We start from the raw sequence: 14,374 nt of genomic DNA on the forward strand, positions 1-14,374 counted from the left end.
GGCATTTATCAAGCGCCTACTGTGTGCCCAGCGCTGTGGTCTGTGCTGGGGGTGCCTTGGCGAAGGAAGCAGAGATCTCCCGGTGGTCCTTCCTTTCCAATGGGGGCTGCACGGTGGGAGATGTTAATTACTAAATAGAAGATGCTAGTTCTTCCCACACAGAACCATTTTTCTTTGGGAATGTAGATTCCCCATGGCCGCTTTTGATATTGTGAGACTTCTGATTTATAGGAGTGTATTGGCCTGCTTCGGCTGCCATAACAGACACCACAGACTGGGTGTCTTAAAGAACACAAATGTACTTCGCACAGATCTGGAGGCTGGAAGTCCAAGATCAAGGTGTTGGCAGGTGTGGTTTCTCCTGAGGCCTCTCTTCCTGACTCATAGACGCCACCTTTGCGCTGTCTCCCCATGGCCTTTCCTTGTGCGCATCCCTGGTGTCTCATCCTCTTCTCACAAGGACACCAGTCATATTGGATCAGGGCCCCACCCTTATGGCCTCATTTGCCCTTAATTCCCACCCTGAAGGCCTGTCTCCAAATGCAGTCACACAGGGGGCTGGACTTCAACTGATGGATTTAGGCGTCACGATTCAGTATGTAACAAGGAGCCAGCGTCTTTCAGACGTGGAGCTGTGCACTGTTTGGTGACAGTCAGGTGCATTTATCTGCTAGATTCTTCACTGGGGCTCCCCCGCGGCCTCAGGTGTCTCCAGTGAAGTTCTTTCCATCTCGGGGCAGAAGCTATGCTCACCTAGGGGAAGCTACGCAAGTGGTTTTTTTTTTTTTTTTTTTTTGATAGAGACGATCGGAAATATTTGTCATTTCGAATGTCATTTTGACAACTTACGGCACAGAAGAGCCTGCACCCGGAGCCCCACACTGGCATCCATATAAGCTGCTGCACTGCCTCCCGCCCCCCAAAGTGGTTGGATTTGATCTGGCGCTCTTAGACCCCCTCACTTTCCTAAAGAATAGAGGACCCTGTCCTCCTCCCGCTGGACTGCCTTGTGCCTTGTGTGAGGCCGCTCCTGGCCATTCTTGCTGCCCCCTCCTGATCTCAGGCCCCTCGATGGACCGCCTGGGTTCCTGCGGCAGCTGCACCAGCCAGCCTCCTTGCCTCCAGCCCCGTTTTCTCTAATACTATTGAAAACAGCTCCACTTCCTGAGCGACTGCTGCCTGTGACATTCTCCCATTTAGTCCTGCCAGTCCCAGGAGGCCCTGGACCTACTGCTAATAAGTGACAATCCTGGAGTGCTTACCGTGTGCCCCACACTGAGCCAAGCTCTGTGCGTGTTAACTCACTCAGCCCACAACTGCCTGGTCTGCGAACCATCTTGTGTGCCCAGCATCCCCCAGCACAGACGGAAAAGCCTATGGAGGGAGCTCACTGACCCTCAGCCAGGCTGCAGTCCCTGAGCCAATGGGGCATGAACCCCAGAGATCTGACATCACCCTTCTCTCCCATTGAGTCTCTGCTGGAGAAACATTGATTTTCCCATTTCAGCAGCTGCCTTCCAGGGCCTGGGACAGACAGACAGAAGAACATTTGAGTCCTTGATACTCAGAACATTGAAGCTGCGAGGAAAGGAAATGGTTATCAAATTGGATCATTTTACAGATGAGGAAGCTGGGCCCCCGGCAGTGGAGTGCTGTGGGGAGCTCCCAGCTTCTGATTCAGACAGGGCCGGGTTCGGATTCCTGCTCTGTCCCTGGCTGCCTCTGAGGGCTTGAGTGATTTCCTCGGTTAAGTGTAAAACAGCTGGTGCTCTCTCCTTGAAGAATTTGGTTGTGCGCTGGATGGACACCGTGAGTCATTCTGTTCTGTTCAGATTGCAGGAGATGGCCCTCCGGAAAGTGTCCCCATGTGGGGCTGCTCAGCAGGTGTTGGCTCTGTCTGGAGACCATGCTCACAGTTTCTAGAGACCTGGGGTGCTCAGGGCTCAGCGGTATAGCGGGGCCGAAGCCACTGTCCAGACTCACAGGCCCAGTGAGGGCAAGCAGGGGCTGCCTCAGCTAGTGTTCCGAGCTGGAGACACCGAGGCCCCAACCCCCCCCTCCCCGCCGGATGTCATTTGAGGCTTTGCTGTCAGTTATTTGGGTAACTCACTCACAGAGAGCTATGGATGGTCTCTGTCCTCGTGTCGGTAGCTTTAGCATGGCACTGTCTTCAAAGGGATTGCTCCAAACAGATGCTTACCTGGCTGCCCTTCCCTGCCAGCATCCACCTCTGCCAGGCCCGGGACCACAGCTATGCAAGGAACAGCCATTCTTTTAATCTTTTTTTTTGAGCTTCCCATGCCTTGAAGGCAGCACAGGTTGGCCTCCAGGGCTGGAGCGGGTGGGCTTCCTCCCATCCATGAGCCAGTGCTCCTCCCTGGCTCCTCTCCCCAACCCCTTCCTCTTCCTCTGTCTCCCCTCCTTCCTCCACACTCTTCCCTGCTGACCAGACAACCAGTCTTGGGCTCTGTCTCTCTCTCTCTGCTTCCAGTGCTCAGCCTGCCTCTCCCGCTCTGGGCTTCTCCATCCTGCATCCTCAGGCTCCCTGCCACCCCCTGCCTGGGCCTCCCCACTGTGGAATCCACCCTCTCAGGACCTCTCTGGTCACTGTCTTCCAGGTCGCCCAGACCCCAGGCCACGTATGTGAATGGGGGCCTCCCGGCCACACAGCACATCAAGCAGGAGGCCCTGCCCGACTACCGGGCCATGACGGAGGCCCGCGCACCCCTGTCTGCCCACTGCAGGGCGCCACCCGCCGCTGGCCCGCACGCAGACCTGGACCTGCCAGGCCGAGGCCTCGCCAACCCCGCATCGTCCTGCTACCTTCTGGGCAGTGAACCCAGCCCGGGCCTGGGCCCTCCGCCCGAGGCCCGCCTCCCTGAAGGCAGCCTGAAGCGCTGCTGCCTCTTGGGCCTGCCCCCCGCCTCCTCGGCCTCCTCCTCACCCTGCGCCTCCTCCGACATCACCTCCATCATCCTGTCCTCCCAGACAGCTCTGGTCACCTGCGTAAATGGACTCCGGAGCCCCCCTCTGCCAGGGGACCTTGGGGCCCCTCCCAAACGGTCCCGGCCCGGCCCTGCACCCAGTGAGAGCCTCGGGGGCAGTTTGCAGCTTGAAGCCTGCCGGAGGGCAGGCTTCCTGAAGCAGGAGCCTTCGGACGAGTTCTCAGAGCTCTTCGGGCCTCACCAGCAGGGCTTGCCGCCCCCCTACCCCCTGTCCCAGGTGCCGCCCGGCCCAGGCCTTGGAGGTCTGGGGCTGGGCCTGGCGGGCCGGGTGGTGGCTGGGAGGCAGGCGTGCCGCTGGGTGGACTGCTGTGCAGCCTACGAGCAGCAGGAGGAGCTGGTGCGGCACATTGAGAAGAGCCACATCGACCAGCGCAAGGGCGAGGACTTCACCTGCTTCTGGGCGGGCTGCGTGCGCCGCTACAAGCCCTTCAACGCCCGCTACAAGCTGCTCATCCACATGAGGGTGCACTCGGGCGAGAAGCCCAACAAGTGCATGGTGAGTTTCCCGGCCGCCAGGCCATGCCCCAGCCCCCGTGGCAGAGCAGGGCCACCTGCCTACTGGCAGAAGTCTACCTGGAACTCCTTCCTGGGGGGCTGGCTGAGACGCCCCGTGGTTGAAGAAGGAAGGAGCAGTGCCATGGATGTGACCATGGTCAAGGCGGTCAGTGTCCCTGTCACTGGGAACCTTGGCAGAGGGCCCCTCGTACTGGCCAGGTGCCCCATCCCCCACCCTCCATGTCCTCGTGTTGCACACACTAGTTCAGGTGGTCACACAACCTCTGAGGTCAGAGCATGCACGGCCAGCCTCCCTCTTACGCACAGATGGCCAGTGTCCCCCTGCCGATGGCCGAGTGAGTCGTGGGGCACACGCTCTCCTGCAGCACGTGCTCTTCCCCTACTGTCCTTCCTAGGGAGGCTCCTGGAGCAGGCCCGGCTTCCTCCAAGGAGCAGTGGGTCCTCACAGGCGTGCACCGTGAGGGCTCTGGATCTCCAGAACAGACTTTGGGGTCAGGCCAAGGAGTGGCAAATAAGGCCCTGGATAGCACTTGCAGTGTTCTGGCTGGGGTTGAGAGTAAGGTTTCCAGGGATACATAGGTACACACAAAATCACACCCATTTACTGTAGGCACCCTGGCCTCTGACCCTTCCGACTGGTTGTTTCTGTGTTCTGCGCTCGCAGTGGTGGAAATCCATGTCAGAGGCTGGGAACCTAGTCTTAGGCCATGATATCCTCAACCAAATCCCTGTGCCTCCCCCAGGGCCCAGCCAGCCCACCGGGAGAGACTCCTACCCGGAAGTGGAAGGGCCCAGCGCAGTCCTCTAGCCATGGGGACATTGGTGAGGCGGAGGAAGGAAGCAGTGTGTCTAGTCTGCAGAGCCAGCATTGTGGCCAAGGTTGAGGTCTTCCGCACTTGCATGCTGTCACTGTCACTAGGCCCTGTCTCAAGGAGCACTCAGTCTGGGAAAGGGTGCATGGGGTGGGGGTACACCTCTGTCCCCTCTCGAAGCCCAGGGCAGCATTTGTAGGGGCTGGAAGGAGGCAGGGAGCATTGGCAACCAGCATCATAAACTCCATCCTCCTGGGACCAGGTGCTCACCCTCGGGGCCCCATCTGCTTGTGGAGCTGTGAGCTAGGCATCCACCGGACCAGCTTATTCAGCTTCAAGGAGGCTGGGTCTTGAGAATGAGAAGGAATTTGCTTTATAGACAACTGAGGGGCAGCGAGCACCTCTGCAAAGGAGTGGAAGTAGGAGGGAACCTGGGGTTGGTGTGCTGGCGGCGTGGGGAAAGGGAGTGAGCAGGTGCGGAATTTGATGTTATCGTGTGCCTTTAGGCTGAGAGTGTGCTGGAAGGAGAGCTGGTGGCTGGGCCGGTCCCTGGGGATGCACCAGCTCCTTTGGGGTGTTGTGACACATGAGTTGCTGGAAGGTGTGCCCCTGCCTGGAAGGAGATGCCCAACAGACCTCGCAGGCCAGGGCTGCTGGAAGACAGAGGAGCCCCTCTCTCTCTGAGACCCTGGAGTTGACAGCTGCTGAGCTTTGGTTCGCCTTCATGTCTTCTCTCCTGTGGGTGATCTCACTGGTGTCTGGGGTCCTACATGGAGGCTGCATGGCCTGAACCCTGGCGTGGCGTGGTCCGTGGCCTTCTCTCCCTAGGGCCTCCCATGTGGAATCACGGCATCCAGGAGTATCCGTGTTGGACACAGGGACCTTGGAGATGATCTTAGCCTTCCTGCCCATTTTCCGGTTCAGGAAATGGAGGCCCAGCGAGTGGCCCCAAGTGGCTCAGACTTCTCAGTGCAGCCTCAGGGTCTCTGCAGGGCTTTTCTCTTGGTCCGGCCTGTCAGGGTGTTGTTTGAGTCAGCACACTCCACAGGACACTGGCTGACAGCTGGCTCTGGGGACTGAGACCTGAACCTGCCAAGGTCTTTGCCTGGGGGCACTCACTGTCAGGGAGGGGTGGGAGATGGGCGTGGAGATCATGGACAGATTTGGGGATGGAATTCGCATTGGCCCAGGGAGGGGAGGCCCAGAAGGGCTTCATGGAGGAGGTGATGGTCAAGCCATGTCTCTACTCATCTGTGGTTGCATTTAATCTTTACAAGAGTCCTGTGAAACCAAAGGTTTTTACAGATGAAGAAACAGAGGTTCAACAGGTCCAGCTGGCTTTCTACCTGCTACTGTGAGAACACTTCATCTTCCTCTTTGGGGGTTGGGATTCTGGTAATAATACCAGCAAGCAGCTTCTGAGTGCTGACTGTGTGCAGGGGCTATTCTAAGTGATAACTCCGTGTGGTCCTCACAGCAGCCCTAAGGGGTGGATACAGTTGATCCCCACTTTGCAGATGAGGAAACTGAGGCTCAGAGAGATTACGTAATTTGCAGCAGGTCACACAGCTAGTTAGAGACGGACAATAACAACAGCAATAATAATCGAGGCTAATAATCATGATAGTAATAACAACTGTAACAATAACTTGCCAGAGGTTGCACAGCTGGTAACATTGGAGTGGCAGTGAGCCCACATCTTTCTAAACTGGATGCTCTTGTTTGTGTAAATTCCTCCTGTTAAAGTGATTATTCCCTGGGGCCCTAGGGCAGCCCGGCTGGGTGCCTTCATCGGAGATGCTGGCAGAGATCTCTGAGCTCCTCCCTGCCTGCGGTGTGAGTGCTCCCCCTTGCCACGACGCCAGCGCAGTAGGTCCCCCAGAGGAAGGTCAGCCCTGCCCACACCCAGATAAATGTAAAATTATTAATTTCTCGTGACAGGCCTCTGCTACCATGTGCTGTAATAGACAAAGGAATTTTGGACCTGGAGCCTCTGGAGAACAGGAAATAGATGAGACACTTTGATTGAAGAGTAAATGGCCCACTAAAATAGCAGTTAATCCTTTTATTATCTTTCCAGCAGCGTTTCCACAGTTCTTTCATGAGGTAGCCCTCCCGCCCCCTCCGACGGTAACACCCCGGCCTGCAGCTGGTTTGCGTTTAGCGGGCGGAGCCGGCCCCGGGACAAGGTGGCCCCAGGAGCCCGAGGAGCCTGAGGAGCCCAGCGCCCCTAGCCCAGGCCGCTCAGTCCTCAGCCAGGCCTGGGCGTGGACTCGCCCCACTGGCCCCGGGGGACACCGCACCAGCCGTCCCCCAGCCTGCCCTCGCCGCGGCCGCGGTCCGAGGAAGCGCCTAATCTCCTTGCAATATCCTGTTGTGCTCTGACGTTGTCCGAGAGTCTTGGCCTTATTAAATCCGGGGTTTCGTCTGCGTTGCGAGCAGGGTTCCATCCAACCCAAATACCGGAGCGACGCCTTGAAGACGTTGACTTTGAGAAGATTAATTTCTTGCTTTCTTAGGTTGGCTCTCTCAGACGGTTGGAATTCTGATTGTCTGAGCCAGGAGAAATTACCAGACTAAGAGTTTGCTTTCCTCCACATCAAGAGAAAGAGAGGCAGAGTGGAGAAGGAGGGGCTCTCCTCACCCTGTTTTATAGAATGACCGTGTTAATGACACCGCCCTGACTTTCGTGAAGAGCTTTGGCGAAGCTGTGAGTGCAGCGTGGAAGGTGTGTGTAGACAGGAGAAAAGTCTGGAGTCACACAGACCTGGGTCCCTGCCGGGTCCTGCCACTTGCCAGCTGTGTGACCTCAGGCAGATGGCTTAGCCTTTCTGAGCCATAGCGTACTTGACTGTAAAATGGAGAGATGCTAGTGTCTGCCGTTCAGGATTGTTGTTATTAGGGTTGAGGGAGATGACCGAGGGAAGTGCTTAGTTAATTCTCTTCCTCCTCCATAACACTCCTCCACATTCATCATCTCAGGAGATTTGTACAGTAGCCCAAGGAGTTAGCACAGGATCCTTTATGCTCCTTTACAGATGAGGAAACTGAGGCTTGAAAGAGCCAATCACTTGTGGAGCCTGGACTTGAGGTCACCTGAATCCAGCAGGCTCCACCGTTGGTGAGTGGGCAGGGCTGTCACACGTGCCGGGGGCCTAGCTGTCAGGTGTCTGCCAGCGGTGCGGAGGGCCTGCTCTGTGCAGCCGGCGTCTGTTCGGGGTGACTGGAGCTGCAGGGGGCTGGGCCGGAGGTTCGGAGAGGAGGCTCCGCTCTGTGCCCTCCCCGCCCTGATGCGCAGCTGCAGCCCCGAGGCTGGACTTCCATCCTGCCTGGGTTCCTCTGGCAGCTGCAGCCGCACTGGCCACTGGTCCCCATCCTTTACGCACCCCCCAGTGTGTCCTAGGTGCCCCTGGACTCAAGGACCAGGGGAAAACGTCAGAGAGAGGCTTCACTGGGGTCATGGGATCGTATCTCTTGGGAAGTCCGGAGGGAAAAGAGAACTAGTATATTCTGAGACAAGCCGTGCCCAGCCATGACTTACCGAGGAAGAAACTGACTTTCACAGATGAAATATCCATCTCTGCGTCACCGAGCTCAGCTGCCTGGACTGTTCCCCAGGCCGTGCTGCCTTCTACCCACCTCCTTTCCCCAGCAGGGCAGAGCCCTCTGTGCTTCTCAGATCCCATTGGGTGCTCCCCAGGCATCTGCTCCTCCCCCCTCACCACCTCCTGAGACCAGCCTCATGGGTGGGGCACATATCTAGGCCGGCAGGCACCCCTGGCTCATCTCAGCATCTCGGGCTCATCGCAGGGAATTATCCTGGAGCCTGAAATGTCTGAGCAGGCAGGTCTTGCAGTCCCTCCTCTCTGTGTATGGAGAGGAAATGGGGAAGGCAGACCCTGAGGGGAGGAGAGGCCCAGGGTCGCACAGGAAATGGGGCAGCTTCTGTGGGCAGGGAGCTCCTAAAGCGGCTGGTGACCAAAAGTTGGAGGAGGTTAGACTGTGGAAAGTGGCCTTCAAATGAGGGAAGAGCCCTCCCCTGGGACGCTCGCCCACCCAAGGGCACACTCCCCTGTGCCAGGCCTTGTGCTGCGGGCTGGGGCTCCAGAGACGATGTGATGCGAGACTTCGGTACTGTGGGAAGGATGCTATCCTTGAGTCTTTCGATATTGTTGCTGGACGATGGAAGGAGGGAGGGGAGCCAGGAGCTGAGGATTTGAGGCCTGGCTGTATAACCTTGTCCAAGTCGGTCAAGGGGGACGGGAACATTATTGAAACTCTTGTTGAATGTTTTTAAGTTTATGTAGGGCTTCCACACATGCATGATCTCAGCCCTCAGGACATTGCTGGGCCCTGGAGTGATTATCCTCATTCTATAGATGGGAAAGCGCAGTCCAGGTCATGCCGAAGTTTAGGCCCCAAGTGCATTGTGGGGTCAGATTTGAACCCAGGTCTCAGCCTCACTCCAGAGACTGTGTGCTAGCCTGGCCCCCAGTCACTGCCCAGGCAGAGAGTCCCCAGCCTGCTCACAAATACGAGAGACTATCTGGATCTGAAACTCATTCAACCAGCCGTCCCTGAGCACCTCCTATGTGCCAGGCCCCTGTGGGGTCACAGAGGGCATCAAAGACAGCCTGGCCTCGAGGAGCCCTGGTTGAGCGGGAAAACTGACAGAGACTTGCATCCAGTTTCCCCAGGCCAGCGCCCCTCACCTTGAGAGCCATTGCTGGTCCCCTGCCCTGCTGACGTGATGGGTCTTGTTCTGTCTGAGAGTGGCGGGCACCTCGTGGGATGAGGATAAGACATTCCATCTTTAAATTAACAAGTCACCCAAAGACGAACACCATTTCTGGAGGCTGAGGTTTCCGGTGAAATTGAGAAGCTGCAAAATGCAGCATGGTTTAAAGTCCCTGCCCTGGAGAATCTAGCTGTAAAGGGGCCCAGAGAGACCAGGCTGGTCCAGCCAGTTCAGGTCACCGAGGCCACCCGCTTTGGAAACAAGCATTGAGCTGAGCCTCATTCCAGGGTGAGGAAGGCCTTTTGGGGAAAAGCGGCTTTCGAATTGTCTCCTTCCACACGTGCCCTTGTTAATGATCCCTACTGGGGTCCCTCCTGGGACCATGTCAGTGCTCATGTCCACTCATTCTTAGACAGGGAAGCCAAAGCCCAGAGAGGGGCATCAGTCACCCAGCAAGTGAACAGTAGCCCTAGGATGCCTGCCCTGAGGCTTCCTCCCTCCTGAATTTCCAGGGAGTCTTTGCACACGCCAGCTTCTTTCACTCCTCTGAGCCTTGGCTTTTGCTGGTCTCTGTCTGGAATGCCTTTCCCAGCCCAGCAAACTCCTACCCATCCTTCACAACCCAGTCCAGTGTCCCCTCCTCAGCGCCCTCCTTTTCCATGCCTCCTGCTCTCCCAGCACATGTTGCTCCATGTGTAACGGTGTTTCTTGGTGTGGACGAGTGCCTTGGAGGCCACATGCCCTTTGACGCCTGGCCTGGCCTTGGTGGCAGAGGAACTGAGCCTGCTTCCTGGCACCAAGGCTCCACACTGGTGGCCACCCAGCCTCTCTGCTCCAAGGCTGTGTGAGGTTGCTTGGACACTGTCCTCCAGAGCAGTTTCCTGTGAAGCCACAAGATTGAAGGGACCTGAAAGATGGTCACGTCCCCCCCCGATCTGGGGCTTGAAGTTTTCCTGCGAGAGCGCCTTGAACCCTGGCTTTGCTGCCAGTCGGCCTGTGATTGTGTGCAAGTAACTTGACTCTATAAGCCTCTGGCTTCTTTCCTGTGAGATGGAAGGACGGCCTGGCGCCAGGCTTTGATGAGGTCCTGCACATGAGGTGCTTATGGGGTTCTGGAACTCAGTCAGTGCACAACGCTTGGTTCTGACTGCTCCGGGCAGTTTGCGTTAGGAACAGAGAAAAGGGAGAGTCAAAAGTGGACAGGGCCACACAGTCACCAACATCCCCAGGAACAGAAGAGGCTGCTGTAGGTCCCAGCTCTGCCGTGGATGGGCTGTGTGACCTTGGGCGGGTTCCTTGGCTGTGCTGAGCCTCAGTTTCATGAGCTGTGGAATGGGATGACGTCCAGCGCTGTTTGTTCAGTGGGGGCCTCACGGATGCTAATGCCCTTTCCTCCCTGGAACCCGAGGTTCCCGCTCCACAGATCTTGGCTTAAACTGGGATGCCTTCCTCTCTCCCCTTGTTTTTAAAAGGCAAACTCGGGGGCTTCATAGGAGAGGCTCCCTGAAAGCTCTGGCTTGCGGTCAGGTCAGAGCCCTGAGGGCCGCCGCTCATCACTGTACAGAGGGGAAATCTGAGGCCCCAGGTAGAAATGACTAGCCTGGGGAGGGTGGAGGAGCTGGAGATAAGGGGAGCCGGAGGCTCATCCCAGCTCTGCTGCTCACCAGCTGTGCAGCCTCAGACAAGTCCCTTCGTTCCTGAGTCTCGGTTTATGTGTCTGTAAAATGGGGGCTGTGATGCTCGCCCCAGAAGCGTCTCTGTGAGGGGTGGAGGGGCCGTGCTCGTGAACTGCAGAGCGCCCTGTGAGGGAGCAGTGGAGTTCCCCATCCCCGCCCCGTGCTCCTGCCTGTGGCTGCCTCAGAGTCCGCGATCGCCCTTACAGGCCTGTCGCTCCAGTTGGGTTTCCCGTCAGGCGTGGTACTTGTCAGCCGTGTGCTCCCCAAATGCAGCTCCTGGCCGTTAGGCCTCTTTCTGCAGCTCTCCCTGTGCCCTGTTCCCCCCGCAACTCTCCCTCCATGGCCACCCTACTCGACTCATTTCTCCATCCAATGCCTTCCTTCTATCTTATTTAAATTCTGAGTCAGGAGTTGGTAAGCCAGTGTGGACCCTTAACCAGCTGCGAGACCCCAAACAAGTCACATGGCCTCTCTGAGCCTCAGTTTCCTGTCTGTGTAAAGGGGAGGGTGTTGTGAGAATTAAATGAGATCATGTCCATGGGGCGCTTACCTCATGCCTGGCAGATACTCGGTGCTGGGAAACAGGAGCCCTTGTTCTTTTCTTCTTTTCTGAGTCATCAAACCCCGAGCCCTCGCAGAGAGGAGAATTCTGGGAGCACCGGACTTGAGGGCGCGGGAACGCGCCAAGGTCTGTGAGCTCAGCGCCGCTTTATGGAATATGAAAAAATTAGGGATAGGAAAACACAATCCTCTGAACTGAATTTAAAATAAAAAAGCTTTTCAATTTAATGTAAATGGAATTGCGATGCTTCTCTTATTGGAATGAGAAAGTCAGCTAAAATCAACAGTAACTCTGAGAATGTCCAGGCGGTGCTCTCTGGGAGGGGGGCCTGGACGTGGTAAAGGCCAAGATCGCACCTGATTAGGCTCTGTCTCTGCTGGCGGCAGACGGCTTAGCTGGGCTGACTGTAGGTGCCTCGCTTGGGCTGCTGAGCCACAGACCCCAGCGTCGTGTCCTCATCTGTTCATCTATGGCCTTGGTCACCTCAGACACTCTGAGACCCGGGACGTTTGGCAGTCCTCACCTGTGCCTCTCTCTCAGGAGAGCCTTGGGCTCATCAGTGTTGTCTTCCTCCTCCCCCTGCCAACTTTTCAACACAGCTTTACCGACACCGACCCTGTGCCAGGTTCGCGGCTAGAAGCAGGAATGCAGCGTCAAATGAGGGCCGGCCTGGAGGTGAGGGAATGAACACAGAGGAGGGAGACAGCTTCCCCAGGATGTCATAGAGCTGGGCTTTGAGGGGTGGGTAGGAGCTTTCCAGGTGCAGACCATGAGGAAAGGCATTTCAGGGAAAGGAAACAGCACATGCAAAAGTTTTGAGCAGTGACAGTCTTCCCCCCTGGGGGGAGCACAGATGTCCTCTTGTGCTTGGAGTGTGTTACGTGCATGGGGGCTGGGAGCAAAAATGGCAGTTGGAATTGAACCTTAAAGGGCCTCAGAGTCCGGTATGAGGAGCTTGGACTGTACCCTGAGGGCAGTGGAGAGAGTAGTGGGAGGTTCTGGGCAGGAGAGTGACACGATCAGAGGTTAACGTGTAGAATGCTGGTTGTGTGGCAGGAGCGTCGGAGGGGGAGTGACAGTGGGCAGATGAGGACCTGGAGGCCCAGGAAGGAGGCTTCTGTCCCAGGTCCACTGGCTGTGCCCCTGGACAGCAGGGCTGGTCTGGCCGGGTCAGCTGGCTGGGTGCAGGGCACAGGGTCTGCGCGTGGTTGGGTAATGGAGCTCGATCCCCTTTGGAAATGACATCCAGCACATTTACCAGTGGAAAAGGGGAGAGGCCTCTCCCATAATGTGGCTCTGTAAAGTTTGCACAACTGTTCTTTGTTTTCCGTCCATCCCCACAATAAATCTTCCTCCGCTGCCAGGAGGGGCCTCCACGGTCTGCAAGTGATTATGGCACTGCCTCGTGCTGCGCTGCGTTCTGACGGGACAAAATGAGCATCCGTCACCGAGACTCCATGGCCTTGCAAGTGGATTTCCAAACAGAAGGGAGGTGGCCACCTGAAGGGGACAGCTTGCTCTTGGCCCCTCCACATGCTCCTACCTCCCTTGATAAGTCTGCTGTGTTGGGGACATAAGCTTCAGAGGACAGATGGACACAGTAGGACTGGGCTGTGCATCTTGCGGACGGGCCGATGGGACTGGACATGTCTGCAGGTCTGTGCGCTTCTGGGGGCCAGACCGGGAGGTGTCTTCTGGGTGTGGAGCAAGGCAAGCGCCTAGGAGTGTCTGGGCAACTGGTGACCCATCTGCCAAGCCCTTAGTTTTATCAGGGCGAAAGGCATAGGGTTTTCCAGCTGAAGTAACATTTGCACCTTCTCCGGGCATGGCCAGGCCCTGGGCGGGGCCGCGGGATGCTGAGTTTTGATGGGTAGCTCCTGTGCTCCAGGATGGCACGAGGCTGTAGTGGGATCTCTGTTTTACAGTGTGGCCACTGAAATCCACACAGTGGGAGCTCCCTGGCCAGGTGTCACATCTGGGACTCTACCTCATGTCCCCTGCTCCCTGCTCCGTGATCTTCCCACTGCCCACCGTTGCCTTCTGCGGGGTCCCCTATTTAACCAAGAGTCTGTGCTTCCCAGAGTCTGCTGAACCCCAAGTTTGGGGAGTCGATTTGGCCTTCAAGGTCATTTCTGACCAGGTTTAGCTGCCAATGAACATGGTAGTGATTGGAAGTCAAGAGAGTTTGGGCCCAGGGAGAAAACGGAGTCTGCTGTGCCTCAGATGCTTCCTCAGGATCTCCTCCCATGCCGCCCACTCCCTGCTCCCATTCCGCCTCCCCAGGCATCCAGGACATGAGAAGGTGGCTCATCGGGGCCGCAAGTCCAAATGCCTGTGTTTGCACTTTTGCCGACGTGGAAACTGAGGCCCACAGAGAGGATTAGGCTGTTTGAAGATCACAGAGCAGAAGAGCTAAAGTCCGCTCCCTGGCCTGCCAGCCCCGTGCCTTCCCAGCACACGGAGCCACCATCTGTGAGTCCCTGCTGTGTGCTGGGCCTCACTCGTGTCGAGGGCCACATGTGTTGCCTCTGTTGGTACCGTCACGGCCTCCCAGATTCTGAAGAACCCTGGCTTGTGTTGTGTTTGCGCTGGGGAAGAATCTTCCAGGGCATCTCATCTGCTGCTGCTCCCAACCCCTGCAGCACCCTTCCACGGACGGGGACCCAAAGCCCAGGGTGGAGAGCTGACCTGCTGGAGGTCACGCAGAGGAGACAGCTGGCAGCTTGTGCAGTCCACACATGTCAGAATCACCCTCCCTGCAGGTCTGGTTCACGAAGCCCTGCCCTGTGGGCTCCGGGGAGCCTTGAACCGGCGGCCGGTTTCAGATGTCACCCCTCCTCACATGTGTTAGAAAAGCACTGGGACGGGTTGCTGTGGGCGTGAGGCCGGAGGAAGCCTGGCCTGTGCAAAGGCCCGCACAGGCACACATGCCTGGAGTTCTTCACTGCCCCTGCCAGCCCCGCCCCTTCCCCTGTCTTCATGCAGGCAGAGCCCCTGGCCTTGGGGCCTCAGTTTCTTCACGTGGGATGAGGACCTTGATTAGTTAAAGCCCTTAGGTTTCGGGA

At 57.1% G+C, this 14,374-nt stretch overlaps 1 protein-coding gene across 5 annotated transcripts in view; it reads left to right on the forward strand.

Annotated features, from left to right (window-relative positions):
• GLIS1 (GLIS family zinc finger 1) overlaps positions 1 to 14,374 on the forward strand; it is a 213,256-nt gene that overhangs the window by 130,338 nt on the left and 68,544 nt on the right. For all 5 annotated transcript variants that reach the window (XM_023629735.2, XM_070259934.1, XM_070259937.1 and 2 more), the window contains one exon: positions 2,619 to 3,501. In XM_023629735.2, coding sequence (XP_023485503.1) covers positions 2,619 to 3,501 — 883 coding nt within the window. The remainder of the gene's footprint in view (positions 1 to 2,618; positions 3,502 to 14,374) is intronic.

This window comes from Equus caballus, chromosome 2 (assembly GCF_041296265.1).
Source record: "Equus caballus isolate H_3958 breed thoroughbred chromosome 2, TB-T2T, whole genome shotgun sequence".
Lineage (NCBI taxonomy): Eukaryota > Metazoa > Chordata > Mammalia > Perissodactyla > Equidae > Equus > Equus caballus.